The following is a 21,082-nucleotide window of genomic DNA, read 5'->3' as shown; positions in this document are numbered from 1 at the left end:
AAAAAAAAAACAAAAAAAAAAAACAAAACCAAAAAGACAAAACGAAACAAAAAACATAAAAGCTGACTAAAGTGCTTGTGTTTGTTTTGAATTTCGTTATAACTGTTTTTAGTCTTCTGGACAGGTAATAATTTGTATAATTAATTGGGTTATTTTGGCTGTGTTATGTCACATTTATTTATTTATTTAAAAGCATTGTTTTGGTTTTGCTTTGTGTCACATAGCTTTGTGTTGCATTTTTTTTCTTTTAGTTTATTTATTTATTTGTTTGTTTGTTTGCTTGCTTGTTTTAAGCTTTCAGCACACATCATTATGCTCTTCATAAATCTGGCCTCCTCACCCTCATTGACCCTAAGGAGAAAATGGTAAATGGTCCATATTTATATAGCGCTTTACTGTACCTGGGATGATACCCAAAGCGCTTTACATTATACATCACATTCACCCATTCACACACACGTTCACACACTGATGGCGGAAGAAAACATCACTAGTAGTCTACAAAACTGTGATTGGTATACCACTGTGTTATTTGAGTAGTTTCATAATATCAGTCAACAACTTTTAGTTGTCTTCATCCAGATTACTGCTGTATAACAGATGAAATATGTCCTTGGAGCTAAGTAGAACTGCATTTTCTAATTATGCGCCTTGGCCCCAGAATTCCCAAAAGCTTATTTTATTGCGTGTTGTGTTTTATATGGGTTGAGTGTCATGATGCGCCTTCTTTACTAAGCCCCCCTTTAAAAAAAAATAGATAAATAAATTTTTTATCTATTGATTTATGTTTCTTTTCATTTCATCTCATGTTGGTTTTCTGGTGTCTCCTTCTAAGTTATAATTCTAGGATAGGACCAGGTGCCCGGTTCTATCTGCCCATAATATTGTAGTAATTGGTTTTATGTTGCTATTCAACAGATATTGAAATTTCAGTTTGGTTTTATATGGTTGTCACCTACCATAACACGCTATGTATTTTTATAATTGAAAATCAGCAAAGATATAATGATGGAAACTAAAGAATCTCCATTAAAGCTAGCCTCTCATTCTGCTTGTTCATTAAACAATGCCACTCTAAAACTGCTATTAGCTGTAAAATCAAACTGAAACTTAACTTTATCTATCTGGATTCCAAAGGATAGGAGGGTGTCTGATACACCAGCTGCTTTTGTCTTGGACTTTTATTGGGTTTCCTTGTGGCACTGACTACAAAAATAATTGGTTACTTCAAAGGCTAGAGGAGGGTTAATCAGGCTGATTTCACTTTGGGGGGCAACTTCAAGGATTTGATGGATGGATGGAAGGACTTGAACCAGCACATTTCTGTATACAACTGGCATAAGACAAAAGCAAAAATAGAACAACAGCCAACTCAGGGAAAAAGAGAACAACAGCAGAAGAGGAGTGGGATATGTTTACTGTTGACTGAGCCACAGATTACTCTGATGATGATTTAGAATAATAAAACCAAGCAGTCTTTGAACACATGTGAGGAAAACATAAAATTAGTTGTAAGTGGCTTGAAATACAGGAAAGAGCTGTGTGTTCATTTATTAGAAATCCAGTGGACAGCTGACAAATATTGAGGGCTGTGCAGACGTATCAGCTTAATTTTGGTATTGGCTGATTGACTTTGACCTGAAACTGACCAGATATATCTCTATTTTGTTGAGTAGGAAAAAAAAAAGGTTGGACTATGTCAGCACAAAACCTCCGTAAGTTGCTAATATTTCAACAGTGTAAATACATATTTTGAAACAGTTATTTTATTTACACAAATAATAATTTTATGTGAAAGTTCATTGATGTATTTTATACAATTATAGGAATTCATTTGTGTTCATTTAAAGATATTGTGCTGAAGAGCTGAAATACTGTAAAAGTGTTTGGCTACTTATTTATTTATTTAAATCATGCATAAGTAATTTTCCACTGGTATTTAGGGGGTAAAAAATGACAAAAAGAAATAGTATTGCATTTTGGATATCAGCTGAATTATTATTTTTAACATCCACCCAGATATTTCAAAATCTGCACACCCCTATAAATAATCCTTTCTCATTTCCAATTTTTCTCAGCTTGTCTTCAAGAATGAAGAATAAAAAAGATAATGGAAAAAAACTGTGGCGACAAAGCACAGGAGGTTGCTGAGAGATCATTTTAACAGGGCATAAGAAGGACGTAGTGGCAGTACTAAAATCCTTTATATGGTTCACTGAATGGCCACAACTGTTTAACCATTGCTATGAATATTCACATTACTGAGGTAACTACTCGCTATAGCTTATAGGATGAGTGCACAGAAAGCCCATGAACAAAAGGCAGGTTTACAGTTTTAAACTTCTTATGTCTAAATTTGGGATAATATTGTGAGGGTTGTGTGTACTTATTCTCTTTCCTTGTATGTATTATGAATATTAGAAACCCTATTTACAACCATCGTATTTGCTCATGAATTAATCGTTCTTAAAAAAAAAAACCCAAAGATATCAGTGAATTCTCATAATCTCCAGGAGCTTTCTGCAGCTGAATTATAAATTACTTGCTGTACTACTGAGTATTTTCTAAAAGTCACTTTGCAAGAGAACAAACCATAATGTGGTTGCATCATTATGACCTATATAATTTCCCTTTTCTGGGACTACATGTTACCTACAGATCTGACTGTAACTGTGACATTTAAAGTTTGCCAAGTATGCAGAAAATCTGTTATAGAGATTGTGTAAATGGAAAAAAAATTGACAGAGAAGATAATTAAACAGATTTTGTTTTAAACAACAGACATCAAAGTGCTGTACAGTTTAAAACAATAGAATAACACCCGAAAATAAACAAAATGCTGCAAAACAACTTAAATGACTAAATGTCAAAACTCAAGCTGATTTAAATCTCTCAGTGCTCTGTAGGGAGTGAGCACATTTAAAAGGTCAGAAAGATAAGAAAAGGCTGATCCACTTAAACACCTAAAAACAAATACTAAGATCTTAAAATGCATTATAAGATGGACTAGCCAGTGGAAAGAAGCTAAAATTGGTGTGATATGGCCTCACTTACCAGTGTCTGTTAAGAGTAAATCAGCTTAATTCTAAACAACCTTGAGGGCAACAACAGACTGACTTAAACCTGAATAAAAAATGTTGCGGTAGTCAAGTTTCGACTAGCTGAAAATATGGATCACATTGTCAAAATCAGAAAAAGGAATGGTTTGACCTTGGACACGATTCTAAGCAGAAAGCAGCTAGCTTTGACAGCAGCTGTCAAATATAAAAAACATGGTCAAACATCACCACCTGATACTCTGAGTGACATGTTGATTGGACGGACCAAACAACACAACTTCAGTTTTGTCCTCATTTAAAATTTTGTGCCATGCAGGATTTAACATCCTTCAGGAAGTCTAACAGAGCTTTAAGAGTGTCTGTGTTGTGCTTGAGGGTACATAAATGTGTGAGTTATTGCTGTAATAGTGGAAAGAGACACCATGATTTTTAATGACAAAGCCTAGAAGTAGTGAACGGTATACATGAAGAGGGCTGAACCGCTGACGAACCCTTAGGGGATTCCACAGGTGAGGGGGGTTGAAGAGGAGAATTGTCATATCTTAAAAGAGAAGCCTTTGTTACTTATGAAGGATTTTAATAATTTTAGAGGCTTTTCTTATATCCCAACAGTACTCCAGACAAGAAATGAGGATACATCAGTCAACAGTATTAAAGACAGCAATAAGACAGAAAATAACTAAAACAAATATGTCCTTTGAGTTTGTAACTAATAAAAGATCAGTGAACAAACGTAAACGTGCTAAGACAGTACTGGGAAGTAACAACACTTGTCTAATGTCCCTATTGGGGCAATAAAGTGTATTGTATCATATGGTATCACATCGTATCATTGCATTGCATAGTATGGTATCACGTCCCACTCCATAACTTTTCTACCTTAAAATTCTGCATTCCAGACTCGTTTGATTGCACAGTGACATCTATTATGTGTATTTCTGAAGCCGTCGCTGCCCAGCAGCATCCCGTGGCTGAGAAACCTATGCAACTCCTTCATCCAGGATGCTGCATGAAGTTGCAGCTCAGTTTTGCTTTGCACAGGTGTCACATGATAGCAAGATGCAAACAAACCAGCTGTTGCGAATGTGGTGGATTCAGCAAAGAACCATTAAAATACATTATCGGAGGAAGACAGAAAACAAAAGAGAGCCAGAGACTAAGGAAGAGATATGACCAGAGTCAACATAAGACTGTTCTTTACTTTCTGGAGAGAGCTCACAGTACAGGTAGGATGCAAGAAGGATGCCAAATTAGCCATTGATAGTGGGTGCATCACTGAGAAAATGGCAAAGGTTAAATTGTGCATCTTTAAGACTAGACTGGAATACTTCAGTCAGATTGTTGTTGGCTAACCAATTTTATTACATGGTTTATTTATTTGTTTGTTAGTTCATTCATTCATTGTGTTGGTGGATGTATAAGGTTTCACATTATTTTTAGAATGCAGATAAGAATGGTAAGATGACAATAATGATGAAGCTGATTGTTGTTGTTATTATTATCCTTCATTCGTTCATTTTAGTCCATTATCGCGAGTAAGCTGGAGGCCTATCCCAGCATTTTACCAGGTGATAGGGAGGGCACACCCTGGACGGGTCACCAATCCATCGCAGGGTCAACACAGAAGAAGACAAACAACCATTCACACAGAGTCACCAATTAACCTAACATGCAGGTCTTTGGACGGTGGGAGGAAGCCGGAGAACCCGGAGAGGAACCAAACATTCACGGGGAGAACGTGCAAACTCCACACACAAAGGCCACCGCTCCCCAGGTTCGAACCTCCCCCCATATATTTTTATTATTATTTATTTTAACAAGATGTTAAGTCTGTTAATAAAAGTCTATGATGAAGTTATTTTTTATATATTTTTATTAGCTTGTCACAACTGCTGTTTCTATTATAAGCACATTTCCTATCATCCCAGCACCTTTTTCATTGCAGCAATAAACTACAATGAAGGAAAAACCAGTGTGCATACATAAAAGCTGATCCAGGCTACTCCAGCAGTAGTCAGTGGGTATTCCCTGGGTGGCGTGTAGGCTTGACTCTTGTATGTACTCTGAGTACCATTTAAGCTAATAATCAAAAGTATGATTCAGAACAGATTATAAAAACCCCGCAAAATATGTAACCACCATGACAGCTCTGTGACGAACTTCCTGAGTACGTTTTCCTCATGTAGGCCAAAGTCCCTAAAAAAACCGTGTACTTACCCTAGTACAATTTACAGAAAAGGTTGAGATAAATGGTACAAATAAAAAGAGAGAACAAATTATCTGAGTTATACAAAGCAACCACACAATTCGGGTGGTGGACTCCGATAAGAGAGGGAGAGAGACCGCAAACGCCTTTTACTTTGTGTTCCGCTTACAGCCCAAGGACGTACGAGGAAGACAAACACAGACGAGTCCAAAGAGGCGGGGACGAGCCGTGGTGGTGGGCTTGAATGGCATCAACCAGAGCCAGGGAAGGGCTACTGAAGAGATATACCGACGTGAGCCGAGAGTCTGGATATCATGCCCTGACCACGAAAATACTTATTATCCGCCGATAAACTGCAACTGCACGTCAGAAATAAAGGCCTCTACAGATGGAGCTCAGCGCTCTTTAATCCAGCCAGACCTCCCTGACAGGCAGCGACGAGCTACAGAGAAGGGTGAGGTTACGAAGTAATCATGGAAAGAAATACATGAATGCTAAATGTTAACAAAGTGGTCGGACTAATGTTGCAAAATCGCTGAATTTGCCTTCGGGGCTGCGGAGAATTGCTGTGTGTGGATATTAGCGAGCATTTTTGATAGCGTTGTTCTGGTCGTTTAGTTTGTCTTCTTTTCTTTCTCTGTTCAACAGGACGCTTTTTTCGCAATTGAAGGGATTTATGGGATCACAAGGTAACCATTTGGTTGAAATAAGTGTCGCATTTGTGTTTGTGTGAAACTGTCAGCGCTTCCATGCTTTTTCGCCTCAGAGGGGCTTTAGTTTCCTTTGTTTACAGTCTCAATATCTCAACAGCTGATTTGTCCTCAGCCTGTTGTGTATTTCTTCGACCCGTTGCAGCCACAACAAATAGCTGCACGTTTACAGATACTAGATTTACTTTCTGCTTTGAATTCAGTTTATCTGAGCTGTTAAATCACATAAGAAACTAAATCCAACACAGACGGGACAAATAAATAAATAAATAATAAAAAAAATTGTGTTGGAGCCATGTCCAAGTAAAAGCTAGCATCATCCCCCATAATGCAATTGAAAAGCTAAAAAGGGGCTAATGTATCCTCATGGGTAGCAATTCATTAAAGTGGATTTGCATCCATGCAAAGTAATTCGACTGCAAATGATTGTTAAAAGACCTTTGTTCAAATTGTGATGACTTTTATGTGCCTCTCTGTGCAGTTTCCTCTGATGAGATGAGTGTGCGTGCTGGCCAGGGCAGTGATGAGGTGCTGGTTTCTCAGGCGGTGTGGGATTACCTGGCTGCAGCTGGGCGTCCCTGGCTCATTGACTTCCAGCACAAGCAGGGGATGAGCGCTGGTATCATTAGGCGAGGCGAGAGAGGGGGCTGCTGTGCCGTACGGCTGCAGCCGATGGAAAGCTCAAGGAATGCTGGAGCTGGAGTGATGGATGGACCCATCTCCAGCGAGACACGAAAAGCCTTCATTGACTTATGCCGTTGTGCCCGCAAAGAAATGAGCAAACAGGAGGGGGGACCCAAGAGGAAGAGGGCTCTGCTGCCTTGTGTGGGAGCCTTGGAACAGAATGGGGAGGGTAGCCTGCTTCAGCCTCCACTTCCCCAACCTCGGCGCTCCCAGAGACAGCAGCAGAGGTTCAGGAAGCCTGCTGATGAAGAGGCATGCGCCATGCTCCATGAGGCAGCCCAGAAGAAGGACACGGACTCCAGCATGGCTTCCCACAGTGAAGCAGAGGACAGTAATGTTTGCTCAATCTGCATGGGGGACATAGTGGAAAAGAACACCCTGGAGAAATGTGGCCATTCATTCTGTGGCTCTTGTCTGGACCAAGCCTTTAAAGTTAAGAAAGCGTGTCCTGTGTGTCGACTAGTGTATGGCCAGCTGGTTGGGAATCAGCCCGCAAATGGTTCCATGATTGTAGAGAAAGATCCTGATCTGGAGCTTCCTGGCCATGAGGGCTATGGGTGTATCTGCATCATCTACAGCTTCCCTCCTGGATTACAGACAGTGAGTTCAAATGCATGTTGTTAGTGGAATAACTTTCACAAATTATTTAAGGGTACAATGAAATGTAGCTCACTTTTTTTGGGGGCGGGGGGGTAATACTATTTGTTAAAAAGTTGTCAAATAATTATGAGTCAGCTTAAGATTTGTCCCATCTTTCTCTAATTAGTCATTATTCTTGTCTATTTTACTGTACATCCAACCCTCCAAGTTTTTTTAATTTTTATTTTAAATAGAAATTCATTCGATGAAAGATATTATTCCTGTGTTCTTAAACTGCACATGATAGACTCAAAAGTCTTTCTTACTTCATGATGTTAAAAAAAAGTCTTTTGATGAAAAGGGTGTTTTTGGTCCTTTTCAAAATGGGAACTTTAAACAGGTTTTACAATGTCATACTGGTATTGTTTTCCAATACCAGGAAATAATCACTAAACATATCCACCAACTAAAATTCATGATTGTATAAAATTAACTGCTTTATAAACGGATTTATCACAAAATAAATAGAAACTATGACAAAAAAAAAAAAAAATACTTGCACAATCGCTGCTCACGAGAACATTTATCAGACAAGCTTAAAATTGCACAACCTAACTGTTCTGTAACAGTCATCCTAGTAACGTAGTTTTACAGACCTAACCAGTCAGCCTTGATTGTCAAAAGCCTTTCATGCACCTATCTGCTGACCTTGTTTTAAAGAACCAATGTTGTGCTCCATTAAATGTTCTTCATTTCAGTCCAGGGGTCAAATATAATAGGTTTACCTCCTCTTAATAATAATAATAAAAAGCATTATTTCTCATACTATACATTCTCATTGCACCTCTTGTCTCCTCCTCTCTGTGGGTGCCAGCATGGTTCTGTGTCAATTCAACATTGGTCCTTTTCACTTCTTCACAAACACATTTCTTCTTATAGCACTTGGGCGTCTCTCAAAAATATATGAAACAATCTGCGGGGCAGGTACCTCTACATTGTTGCTGTCAATGGTCCTTTAATTTTTATCTGTTAAAAAAAAAAAACTAAAAACTAAAAAAAGTCATGGTTGATTGATATTTGCTTTGTTGTGGATTGAAACTAAATTTAAAAAAATAATTAAGTATTATTTTGGATAGCTGTTGTCTGTGTTTCTTTCTTTCTTTTTTATTTGTTTTTATGCTTTGTGATTAAATCCTCTGCCCCTTTCCCTATCAGTCTGTTACTCATCATGCAAGGTTTATGCCCTGTTACCTTATTTGAGATAAAAGCCAATCTGTGCTGGTATTCAAATTCCTTATATCTGTTTAGCCAAGAGTGACACTGATGGATGGACTTTGAATAGGCTCTAAAATGTAAGTTGTAGCTCCTGTAACTAGCCAGCAGGCACGCATACTGTAAATTTTCACCTTTGTGATGTGTAGAGAGAAAGAAAACAAAAGCCTGGGTTGTAAATGAGACTTGTCAGACAGCTCGGGAGTACAGTCTGTGGGAGAATTGGGAACTTCAGCATTTGTAACTGCAGACCTTATATGTGGATAAAAAAGCCAGATAGCTACTGAAGATATGGAGGAAAACCATAACAAAACATACCCTAACTTCTTTTACACCTGTGCTACCAACAGCTAGAACACCCCAACCCGGGTGTTCGATACCCAGGAACAGACCGTGTGGCCTACCTCCCTGACAGCCCTGAGGGGAACCGTGTGCTGGGTCTGCTGCGCCGGGCCTTTGAACAGCGCCTTATATTCACCATAGGTACCTCCATGACTACGGGCATGCAAAACGTCATCACCTGGAATGACATTCACCATAAGACCTCAATATGGGGCGGACCACGCTGGTATGTATTGGTTTTTTGCTGGAGGTGAATGGCTAGAGATTTGATTTTGTAATATCCTGAACAGCTATTTTAAATGTGGTAGCAAAAAAAGGATTCCATAAAGACTGACTGATAGAATGTGTGTTCCTGACAAGGAAATGAAGTCAGTTGACGTCTTTGGCTGGATGACACTATTGCTATTGACTTTTTATTTCTCCTTACAGCTTTGGTTACCCAGACCCCACTTACTTGGTGCGAGTGACAGAAGAGCTCAGAGAGAAAGGTATCACTGCAGACTGACGGCGTGAAAATGACAGATTCTTCCAGGACTTTGTTGGACTTTCTGAGTGTCCTTGGTGCGGACATGACTCAGCTCCAGGTTGTGCTCTGTGACTGCCCGTCAATTAAAAGATGGCTGAAGACAAAGACATCAGCAGACAGGCATCTAATGCTGCAGCAGAGCCCATATTTCCCACACTTGTTGTTCTTCTGTTCGTTCATTTTCCTGTAGAATTCAACTTATCCCAGTGCCACATGCCGAAGAAAATACTCTTGAGTGCAGTACATTTTTGTATTACAAATCCTTAGACTACTATTGCTGGCAACAGACCTGGTATCTGATGCACTTAGAAAGAGACTTTTGGCATTGGAATTCATGGTACTTATATATTATTTAGGAAATTTAAGTTTAATGTTATAAAGCTTACGTTAGATTAATGTTTTTTCTCATACTCTGAGGGTTACTTTAATTCTTAAAAGCACACATCCTTAGTTGTATCCCCCAATGTTTGTTCCACAAGTCTGATTGTTATTACCTGTTTAAGGATTGTACTTAGGCTTATATCGCAGAGTAGCACTGCTTCTATAAACAGAATAAATTTTCTGAAGTTTTTGCAATCTAAAGCACTCACAGGCACTTTGGAAAGGCAGTTTTTTTTTTGGTGAAGTAGGAATGGTGGTTTTTGTTTGACACAAACTGGTTTGTCCAGCCATCAGATAGCTGGTTACAGGTTGATGTCGGCTGCTTAGTTTGTGTGTGATCACCACTGTATTTGTACTTAAATAAGAGGAATGTTAAATGATGTCTCATTGTGGCACCTTTTAGCATGCATTAGGAATTTCCACTAGGTTTTCCCATAATGCCACTAGTGTTATTCAAGATGTCACTGAGGTGTTGAACCCATTACCTCAGTTGTTAGTGATGCGCTTTTCTGATTACCAGATTTATGACGATGTCAACTATGAAGGGCATATTGACCACTTAAACCAAATCAAAGGCACAAAAGCTCTTTAAATATCTATGCTTCAGTCCCTGTTAGAGCAGGAGATTTGCCTATTAACTCTCATTTAAAATGAGCTTACTGTTGTAAATTTATTTCTCTAAATGAATAACCAACAAAAAAGAAAAAAAATTATAAGAAAAAGAATATTGCAGGAACAATTTGATTTAGGATAGGATACTAATCTCATTTTGTTGTGCCTTTCTTCTACTCATTTTAGATAAAAAATAAGCATGATGATTCTGATTATTGTCAAGATGTCCAGGCATATTTTCATGTTATTTGACAGGTAAACAGCGCTATGTTCCTAGCTTTACTATCAGGCTTTGGTACAAATACTAAAGTTCCTAAAAATGTATATAAATGTGTTTATAAAATTACTTTCTCCCTCATAAACATCCTTATACTCGCAATGCAGAAAACCCCCCCTCAGATCTGATAACCTGTATGCGTGAAATTGGAGTAACCTACTTGGCTAAATTTAACATTAATTTGAACAGTCATATCTACTTCATTAAATACTTTTATTAAGTTTTTCCCCCTTTGTATTTTCGTTAAGGGACCAATGGAGGTATTTTTGGGACACAGGATTGTAGTTTACTAAAGCAACTGTGCAAACATTTCTATGCATTACATAAATGAGGAGAAGCCAGGAGAGTGGATTGTTGGAGGGATTCCACGTTACAAATTGATTGTTAAAGAAAACAGAGTTTTGCTTTTCTAATTGTGTTGATTCGTACTTTGTTGATATTCAGAATAATGTGCTTTACATTTTAATACTTGAATAAAAAGTTATGTTTGGGTTTGTGTTGGATATATTTAATGATGGTCCTCAATAAACAAGATGCACCATTTATTAAATGTCAGGCAACAGACCGTTAATATTTCCTCCTATGCATGTAAAACAGCTAATGAGTTTGGTTTATAGTAGATAACTTATCAGCAGTAATTCTGACAGATGCCACCCACTGACTGACACGATGGAGAGTGGCTGATATGCATGATGCTACAAGAAAGAAACTGGTCTGCTTTCAAAGAAATATCGACTCAGAAATAACTTGATGATGAAACTCTATTCTTGAGAGACTTGACAACCCCACCTCAACCTGCAAGGTGAACACTATTACATACAGTGAATGTTATGAGCTTGTTGAACATTATGAGTGAGTTTGGGCCCCATGTATTTAGACATAAAATTGGTTCAGTTACATGTAGTAATGTTTTAATAGCTTATGCTTATCTTTTATTTTCAGGAAAGTACATGTTAAATAAAAACTGTTCTTATTACCTTTTGCAAATTAACACCATGTTGGTTGACAGTGTTGAATTACTTAAAAACAAATGTTATGAATGAAGGAAAATTAAATGAAAGAAATTAAAAATACTTTTTTTGATCTTGGAGGAAAAACTTCAGCGTTGTAGGTGGGTTGAGATTTTTTTGTGTTTTAAAATGGCAAAATAATTAATTGGATGATGAAGAAGAAAGTGAATTGTTCCAGAGGGTGATGACTGCTGGCAGGAATGATTTCTAGTATATTTTTGTCTTGCACTGGAGTTGAAGAAGTCTCTCATTGAACACACTTTTTTGTTTCTTTGCTGTGGTGTGTAGAGGATGTGGGGAATCATCCACTGTTTCCAGCAGCTTGTGCAGCATTGTTTTGTCTAAATGTGAACCAGGGACCTTCTTGCCGTGATGCAACTAACCACCGAGCAGCCGGTTACAAGTCACCATCGCTGATGGCATCGAATTCCACATTTCACTGGTCAAATTTCCTGTTAAATCCTTCAGACTCACCTCCTCTGCAGATGTCGCTGTCCTCTCTGTCCCTGTCCTGTCTCATTCTGGATACAGCCGACAGAAGTAATGGAGGGATAATTATTAAGAGATTTTTGTTTTGTTTTTTCATTGATGATAACAGCAACAAATGGCTCTTTATTTTCAGAGCTAACCAGTAGTAACAGAACTGCGTTCATTTTATTATTTGTGTTTTTAAAACATATAAAAGCATCTATTTTATCAATAACAGCCACGTTTTTGCTGTTTACTAGCTGAAGTTAGTGATTGCTACTTACTTATATCTTGTAAAAAGACTCCCTATATATCCATTTCAATCACAGACTCACGGTATGAGGAATAATAAATTTATGTTTTTTTTTAAGGGGAGAGTCAGAACATTTTAGGTGGCTCAAGACCCCGTAAAGAAGGCCTAACAACACCCATGCTGGTGATCCAGGGCTTGTTACTGGGCAGCACCTCATTGTTCTTGTTGGCACGATGCTGTCCACACAGAAGTTGATATAATATGTCACACTCATGGCACTGAGGTCCTCTCCATGTGGTTCACAGAGGCTATTCCAGTCTGTAGCCTCAAAGCACCCTCTGAGAGCATCTTCAGCTTCATTAGACAAGGTTTTAATAGTCTGTGTGATGACCGGCTGCTGCTGAATGATTAGTTTGTAGGTGGAAGTGAAAAGTACCAGATTGTGGTCTGATCTTCCTAAAGGAAGCGGGCAGAGGAGCTGTATGCATTTTTAACATTTGCATAAAATATGTTCATTATCTTATTTTCTCTGGTGATGTTGGTTTTGTTCATGCTGCCATGTCTCGGGGAAGCATGAACTGTAGTCCCTGTATTCTTTTTGAGACCTTGTTAGCACTTTGAACTCATTCATTTTGTTAGCTAGCAATCTCACTCACCCATCAGAACGATTTGAAGAAACTTTTTGAATTTCCTCTGTTTTTCTCTCTGCCTCGCTCCTGCCCTGCATCTTCTTTGCTTCCTCATCAACTCGTTTGGAATTTGGTGTGTTATTTGCAGATTGGCTTGGTTATGGAGAGCATTGATCCCGCTGGCAAACAACTATGCCTTTGCCATGGAAACTCATCATAACAGACTTCAAAGAGTCCAAAGTACCAGAGAAAACACTTGCGCAGCACAGCCACCAAACCAGCGTGAAAAATCTTCTTGAAAAACTAACTTGACTGTGATTGTATTGGAAAAAAGTCTGTTGTATCTAAAAAAATTAAAACAGAATGGTCAGACCTACAACAGTATATTGTCAGTATATATTTTCCAGTGCACAATACAGACTACTCCATCTACTGAACAGTATAATTCCTTAAAATTAATAATTATACCATATTTTCAACTTAATTTGAGAAAACTGCTAATAACATGAATTACATTTGCTTTTCAAGTTTTAGAAATCTGGATTTGTGGCCATAATTTAAAACACTGCACAGAGTAATGCCAACTATGTCCACCACAAAGGTTTTTGCTGCATTTTATATCATCCTCTTTCTATAAACTGTCAACTAAGGGCATAAATATATATTTGGATTGAATAATACTTTAATTATCTCTGAATCCTGAAACAGTGCTAATATAATTACTCTGTTTACATATATATTAGCTTGTTAAACATTATGAATCAGTTTGGCCCCCATGAATTAGACATGAAAATGATCCAATTATAGGAAAATAAATAGCTAAATTATGAAATATGTTTTTATATTTTGTCTAGATCTCTGTTCCATCTGTCAGTCATAACCCACACATTCACTTCTGTGTTCACAAAATTTGTGATGTACACAAAAATGTTAGCACTATGATCATATTTAATCTTTTCTTAGTTGTCTGGTGTTTGTCTGTGGTTTCATATATACATTAGGGCTGTCAAAAATAATGCATTACTTATGTTACTAACTTATGTATGTAATTCATTTAATTGTATACATTCATCATTTCTCTGTTATTGCGACGGGACGTGGAGAGGCAAGATGGAAAAAATTAGCCACACCCACATTTTGCCCAGATTCGTTTTTTAAACTTATCCTGCACCAGCATGTCTGCTCAAGCAGCTCTCTGGTAGACTGTGTAGTTTGTGCAGCACTGCTGTTTCCTTCCTCTCCCCCTCCTCTCATGTTGTTCCGTGAATCATGACGGCTGTCCGTGATCAGCTGATCGGCTTTTCTCTCTTGTTGTGTTTGTTCATCGTTCAGCCGAGAAGGAGGAAACAAGCAGTTCATGGTTCACATATTTACCCAAAAGTGTTGTTTTTGGCAGGACCTTCTCTAACACAGTAGTTGGCTGGTGAGAGACAGGGTTTATTCTTCAGATATGCAGGGGCGGGTCTACGGAAGTTCTGATGGGGGGGGGGGAGCACTAACCAGGACAAGGGGGGCACAAATGAGACCTTTTTTTTAATGTCTACTTTATGAAATATTGAACTGATTATTACAACTAAAGCAATTATCTGATGTAAAAAAAAAGTGAAGAAAAATGTGCAAAACAAGCAGCCAATGATCTATTTTTATCAACAGTTGTTTACTTTGGGTGATGCTACTACAGGACTTTTATCACTGCTGCACAAACACTCACACTTCAATGATAAAAGGAAAAACGTGTTTATCCAGATCATAAGTTTAATCAGTTTCTTCATCAATGTTGGCTGTTTAACTTCAGTTGTCACATCTGCTGGTTTAATGAAGGAACTTTTCACCAAGGAGACGATTGGTGAGATGATATATGAATTCTGAATTATGATCTGGAACATGGTAGAGATGATTTAGAACAGCATAGAGAAGTACATTACGTGCTGCATTTACTGACGCTTGGACATCTGATGTTTACCCAAGGGTCAGTTAACAGTAAATATTTGTAAGCATTGGCTCTTTCTGTTGATACAGTACAGTAAAAACGGGCAAATTTCAGGCATAGTCTTGAATGGTGATTAATCGTGATATGTCTGAAAGCTGTGATTAACCTGATTAAAAATATGAAGAGACGTTTTCTGTCTGGCACTTAAGAAAAAGCATTGACATTTCTCTTTGTCCATCAAAACCCATGCAAATGGGCAGAAAGTTGTGATTTCTGGACAGGAAACTGCTCCCAAAAGTCAATGAGAAACACAGTTTTGTTTGTTATTTATTTATTTTACTTAAATGCGGTTTTATCCTGGTATTCATAGGTTTTGAGGCAACACGGCAAATTTAAAACATTTTATAACTATGTTTTACAAATGAAAAGCATAAATTGGGCCTCCTTTTGCCTCTAGCTTGGTAAATCTCAGATAGAGTTCTCTGTGACAGCGGAGCTGGACTAGTCTCCTGGAGAAGGAGCTCTGCTGTCTGTCCACTGTGAGGTGGAGAGGGTGGTCTGGATTATCCATGACAGATAACAGTTTGTCTGCAGTCCTCTTCTCCACCACGGTCTCCAATGTTTTTCATGCCCGCAGCCAATTACAGAGCCAAAATAATAAATTTCACATTATATGTTTGAATGTGTTTTTTTAATCTATAGTTCCAGTGGTGTATAATAATAATAATAATAATAATAATAATAATAATGCTATGAAGGTATTAATTGGAAAGATAAAGTGTAAAGATAAAAAAGTTATGTTGTAAGAATTGAATTAAAGTCAAAAGCCTGAGCTGTTTCATCAGCTTTTTTAAATCTACTCATATCCCACCACAATGAGAATCCCTTTTATGGAAAGTTGTTTTAAAAAATATGACTTTAATGCCGACTGCCAACCACTGGGAGGTCCATCTTTTCATCACTTCCTTACGCATGAGGCGTGCAACGCCCAGATGAACTGAACCCAGTTTCCTTTTTGTGACGTCACCAATGTTACAGAACTGTACGCGGTCCCGTCCAAACACGGAAAAGCAGCCGACATTGTTGTCGGAAAACCATGGAAAATCCTCCGAGCAGCTACTCGCATACAGAAAACACAGGAGATTGCGCCATCTGCTTGGACAAAATACAGAATAAGAAAACACTGACGTGCCTTCATTCTTTTTGCTCTGAATGTATTGATTCAGTTTTCAGCCTGAAGCCAGCCTGTCCGATATGCAACACCTTCCACGGAGTGTACACCGGGACCCAGCCGAAGGGCACCATGACGGTGTCTCGCAGCTGGCAGGGTCTGCCAGGCTTCGAGCACTGTGGGTCCATTACCATTCAGTACAGTTTTCCAGCAGGGATACAAGGGGTGAGGATGACAGTTTCAACACGCATCACATTTCCAGTCAACGTGCTTCCGCCACGTTTATACTCGCGTGTGTCCACCAGAGGGCGCTGCTGTCCGCTTTAATGACAGTACAGTAGTTCTGCATAGTCACGTCCTGGCACCTGGGTTAGGTGTGATAAAATGGCTGCTACGATGTGTCAAATGTAAATAAGACAGTGCAATGATATGAAAATATGAAAAACATAAATTTGGTTAAATTTATAAAAATCTAATATGCATTTTTATATATTTATATTTAAAAATAAAATAAGGAAACTAATGCTAACTGTGATCCTTCAGCACTCAGTCCAAGGATGGATGCATTGCATCAAAAGCATTAGTGTTATGTAACGCAAATCACGGAAAACTTTTTTCAGTTAACGAAGTTGTTGACTGAATTCCACAAATAAAAGTTAAACTCTACTATGTAGATGACAAACACATAAATAAGATCTATAATTGCAGCCACTTCACTGGGCCAGAGTTTAAAGCTGAAGTAGCCTGAAGGATAGAAAATGAATTTCTCTCTGAAAATAACACTGTGTCCTTAAGGACAAAGAAAAAATGGGACCAGTCTTGTTACTATAGTGCACATCAGTGATGGTAAGGGAGGGCATTTATGCACATGAACTTTGCATGCTGAGCAATATAAATATGATTTGTAGCAAAGAATGCTTTTTTTATCAGGACATTTCTTGCTTATATCAGCAAGACAATAATAAATCCCATTTAACAGCATGGCTCTATTATTTAAGGTTTATACTGATCTGAAAGTAGGCTATATCAAGCAAAACTGGAAATTGGCATCCTCGGTTCTCAAATACTCAGAGTTAAAAGAAGAGGCGATGCAGTACAATGCATCCACTTTTTGACGTGTTTCTAACTTCAAATTATCAGATATATAAATATGTATATATAAAAAATCTGTATGTTACATTTCCAAATTAGTATGGCAATAAATCATTGGATCCTGTTTTTATTTACAGTTTACATAACTTTCCAACTTCTTTTTTTTTTTTGTTTGTTTAACAAGGCTGTTTAGAGTATTTTGTTGTTTACCATATTACAGCCCGAGCACCCAAACCCTGGTGTGAGGTACAGCAGCACGTCTCGTACTGCCTTCCTGCCAGCCAGTGAAGAAGGAGAGAAGGTCCTGAGGCTGCTGAGGAAAGCTTTTGACAGGAGACTCACGTTTACGATCGGTCGATCTGCAACCACAGGTCTCAACAATGTCATCACCTGGAATGACATTCATCACAAGACCAGCATGGCAGGGGGTCAACAGTGGTATGCACCAATTATTTCAGCTGTAGTCAAATAACTAAAATATTCCTAGTTAAAAAAAGCAGTTCTGACCCTCTTAAAGAAACAGTGTGTAACAATTACTGACATTTAGTTGTAAAGTTAGCAATAGCAACTGTTTTAAATCCTTTTACTATGAAGCAACATGTTGTATCTACTGAATATCCATAAGGTAAAACGATGTAGGGCTGGGCAATATATCAAGATTTTCAAATATATCGAGAATTTTTCACACGTAATATAGAAAAAGGGAATATCATTTATATAAGGGGTGCCTCAAGATCTACTAACCTGCAACTTTAAGATGCACCCCCTTCTCCAACACACATGAATCAAATGGCTGAATTCCCTCATGCATGTCATCTAGCTCTGTAGAGGCCTGGGAACGAGCCATTCCTTCGATTCAGGTGTGTTGGAGAAGGGATGCATCTAAAAGTTGCAGGATAGTAGATTTCAAGGACCGGACCTTATATCGAGGTAGCTTGTTTTGAATTAAGAGTATCTTTTCTTTTTGCATTTTTTACAACTATATTTTTATTACAGTCATTGAAAAGGATTTTTATTCACTTTGTTTTATTCACTTTGATTTAATATAAAGCTACTTTAATTTAAGTCAACTGTTTTAATGCACATATGCTGCTGATCCTTAAAAAATTGCATTTAGCTCTCAAGGCTGTAAATTACAGCTGTCTCTTTGGTTACTTGACAAAAAATAAAAATAAATAAATAAAGCTAAAAGGAATTAAGAAACAATCTGGGGCATCATTGATAAATTAAAAGTAAATGTAAATGGAGCTAGTGAACCTGGCTGTTATTTAAACCAGCAGTTTTAGAGAATTACTATTAAATTCATCATTTATCATCTTACTCATATCTTTCCAATACAGTTTTGGCTATCCAGATCCAGAATACTTATTCAGAGTTCAAGAGGAGCTTCGTCTCAAAGGGGTGACAGACGATGACTGATGGGTGAAGACATCTGACATTTAATATCATGTTTTCTTTCTTTCCCAGTGAGCTGTCTGAATGGATGTAGAAATTCAGGATCATTGAAGGTTTTTTTCAGCTGTAAATCTTAAACTCTTTGACTATGTAAAGATTATCCTTTAAGCACAGTCATCATCTTAACAAAAACATTAACTTGAATACTTGGATTTCTGCAATGTTGCTATGGTATATCCTGCAGCACGTTTCTGAAGTTGATGCTTACATCAGCCTGTTGTCTTCATAGTTTGTTTCAAGGTTTAGTTTACACTGATGAACACATACTGTAAAATACCGGGTAATGGTTTGCAGAAAAGTGTCTGTTATGAGACTTTGATGATATTGTGTATTTTGTTATTTTAAAAATATCACATTAAAAATCCATGATGAATAGATCATGTTAAGTAATGCCTGTGCTACCAAATCCTATGCAAAGTGTAACTAATGCAGGTGTATTGCTAGTTTTGAGCTGATTCTATAAATACTGCTAAATTGTGCACAAATACATTTTATGTAAATTAAAAGTTTACAAAAATGCAACATGTACAATATGTAGTTTCTATAAAATAATGGAAATGATGGTTAAAATATAGTAAATAACTGAATAATAAAATGAGAGTTCCCTGGGATTAAAAATTGCCTGTATGATGCACATTAGTTCAATTTGTGCCTTAATGTTGCCTTAAAGGTTTAGAGCCTTATGAAGTATTTAATGGATAAAAGGAGGAGGGTCATTAGCGCTCCAACCTGTCAAACTCTCTTGTCCAAAAATGTCCAGAAATTCTTCCAACCTGACTTTTACATTTGTGGTCCACTAGAGGGTGACGCCTCTCTCAGATAAGGCAGTTTGATGCCATCCTCACCAACCCACAGCCCTACAGCACCTCCCCAATCTCATTGCACGAAGGGGAGTGAAACATCTGCTTTACATGAGTCATGTGTTTCTATGGCGTTAGGGTCAGCTTAACCAGCAGCAGCTTGTACAGAGAAACAGGATGTCACCTTGTGTTTGACCACATTGAACAGGTTTTGTTAGGATGTGTTAAGTGATGGAAGACTCACAAAAATTCAAGGGATGTAGTGTTAATATAATGCTGTTATGTAAATGTATGTGCACCATCACAAGAACAAAAAATAGCTTAAAACACTGAAAGGATAATTTATTCTCAGAACTGTTTTCATGCAGCAAATTTAGCCCTCCACTGGTTTTTTCCATTGAACCAGCAGCACATCAAGTTAAGTCTGATAATGTACCCTTCAAAGCTGAAATAAATAATAACAGTGTTTTTAGATTAAGAAATATCTCTAACCTATATTTCTTTCAGAGCAGTATACATGTGTTGAAGTGGGGTTACCAAACTTGGCCTCTTTAGCACCGTGGTGTTTGTGTCTGGGGGTAATTCTGTGGCCTACAGGATCTTGAGGCATCTGCTTCTCTCACAAATCAGACCAGAAACCATCTGCTCAAATTTCGATCTGGCTTCTCCCCTTTTTCACCCATTTCTGCTATAATTCATTAGTAAAATCCACCCACTTCCCATTATCTATTGTTGTAGAAAAATTACCAAAAGTCTGGAATGAGTAAAAGTATATAAGGTTTATTTACAGGAGAAGTATTGAATACAGAATTTCTTGCAAGTAATGAGAGTGGTCGTCCCGACTCGCATGAAGTCGAGAGAGACTCTGGGGAGGCAAGAGGAAAAACAATAGTTGTATATTTCTGTAGAAAGAATCATCCTTCTTAAAGACCTTGGGTGGACACACAACTCCAAGAGCTGGCGTCAAAACAACCTCACATAGTTGTGTCTCCACCAGAACCAGCCTGACTAAGGGTCTGAGGATGGACCAGATAAAGGTCATCTTACCCTTGTGGTGAACTTTTAACAGAGCATGCATATGAAGAGAATAAACCTTAAAAGTGAATAAAAGCATGATGAGTAAAAATGTACAATGTGAAAACATGTAATATAGTAACAATCAGTGTAAATACAATTTATGAATGAATATAGTAAAGGAGGTAATTATAGGTGTGATTATAATATTATATATAGAGCATAATAAGTCAAATTTCTTCCACACTATATATGATCAGTTTCTTAATATCAATCCATTATGTTTTTTTTAAATTACCCTTTTTGTTGTGCAGTGTCAGTGAATACAGCATCACTTGTAATAATTATTACTTTATACAAACTGAGATCTTTAGTGTTTTAGCAGACGGAGAAACAGACAAAATCGTAAAAGAAAATTTGGGCATTAAATAAATGTTATCTAAGGATAGAAAAAAAGGAAATAAACATTTCTACTAAAAAAAAATATTTTTTTACTCAGTGGATGTAATCAAAATTTGAACATAAAATTTTCCATGTAAATATTTCTGGACTGTCTCCATAAGAGGACATATTCTTGACAGTATTTCTTCAGGCATTATTCCTTAAATGCAA

The 21,082-nt window shown here is 37.6% G+C and overlaps 2 protein-coding genes across 3 annotated transcripts; both read left to right on the top strand.

The window, feature by feature from the left end:
* Nucleotides 1–5,362: 5,362 nt before the first annotated feature.
* Nucleotides 5,363–11,138, top strand: dtx3 (deltex E3 ubiquitin ligase 3). Of its 2 annotated transcripts, XM_042004275.1 has the most exons (5): nucleotides 5,579–5,719; nucleotides 5,914–5,954; nucleotides 6,457–7,259; nucleotides 8,861–9,078; nucleotides 9,282–11,138. In XM_042004275.1, exons 2-5 carry the CDS (start codon nucleotides 5,942–5,944, stop codon nucleotides 9,355–9,357), a joined length of 1,110 nt encoding a protein of 369 aa, XP_041860209.1. In that variant the 5' UTR covers nucleotides 5,579–5,719; nucleotides 5,914–5,941; the 3' UTR covers nucleotides 9,358–11,138. The 2 variants fall into 2 exon arrangements, with proteins under 2 accessions (XP_041860210.1, XP_041860209.1); XM_042004276.1 differs by lacking the exon at nucleotides 5,914–5,954 and having other exon boundaries at nucleotides 5,363–5,719.
* A 4,806-nt stretch (nucleotides 11,139–15,944) lies between these two features.
* Nucleotides 15,945–19,259, top strand: LOC121651075 (probable E3 ubiquitin-protein ligase DTX3). The gene is made up of 3 exons (XM_042002942.1): nucleotides 15,945–16,334; nucleotides 17,422–17,639; nucleotides 18,542–19,259. The coding sequence occupies exons 1-3, from the start codon at nucleotides 16,035–16,037 to the stop codon at nucleotides 18,618–18,620; spliced, it is 597 nt and encodes a 198-aa protein (XP_041858876.1). The 5' UTR covers nucleotides 15,945–16,034; the 3' UTR covers nucleotides 18,621–19,259.
* Nucleotides 19,260–21,082: the final 1,823 nt, after the last annotated feature.

The sequence above is a fragment of the Melanotaenia boesemani genome, chromosome 13 (assembly GCF_017639745.1).
Source record: "Melanotaenia boesemani isolate fMelBoe1 chromosome 13, fMelBoe1.pri, whole genome shotgun sequence".
NCBI classification, from domain to species: domain Eukaryota; kingdom Metazoa; phylum Chordata; class Actinopteri; order Atheriniformes; family Melanotaeniidae; genus Melanotaenia; species Melanotaenia boesemani.
Note: the sequence above shows the minus strand (reverse complement) of the source record. Positions and strands in the feature narration are given on the sequence as shown.

Bases quoted from the DNA above. Each gene is read 5' to 3' on its own strand.
- dtx3 (XM_042004275.1), top strand. The intron at 7,260-8,860 runs GTGAGTTCAAAT...TGCTACCAACAG, and splicing joins TCCCTCCTGGATTACAGACA to CTAGAACACCCCAACCCGGG. The intron at 9,079-9,281 runs GTATGTATTGGT...TTCTCCTTACAG, and splicing joins ATATGGGGCGGACCACGCTG to CTTTGGTTACCCAGACCCCA.
- LOC121651075 (XM_042002942.1), top strand. From the start codon at position 16,035: ATGGAAAATCCTCCGAGCAGCTACTCGCATACAGAAAACACAGGAGAT. The intron at 16,335-17,421 runs GTGAGGATGACA...ACCATATTACAG, and splicing joins TTCCAGCAGGGATACAAGGG to CCCGAGCACCCAAACCCTGG. The intron at 17,640-18,541 runs GTATGCACCAAT...TTTCCAATACAG, and splicing joins ATGGCAGGGGGTCAACAGTG to TTTTGGCTATCCAGATCCAG.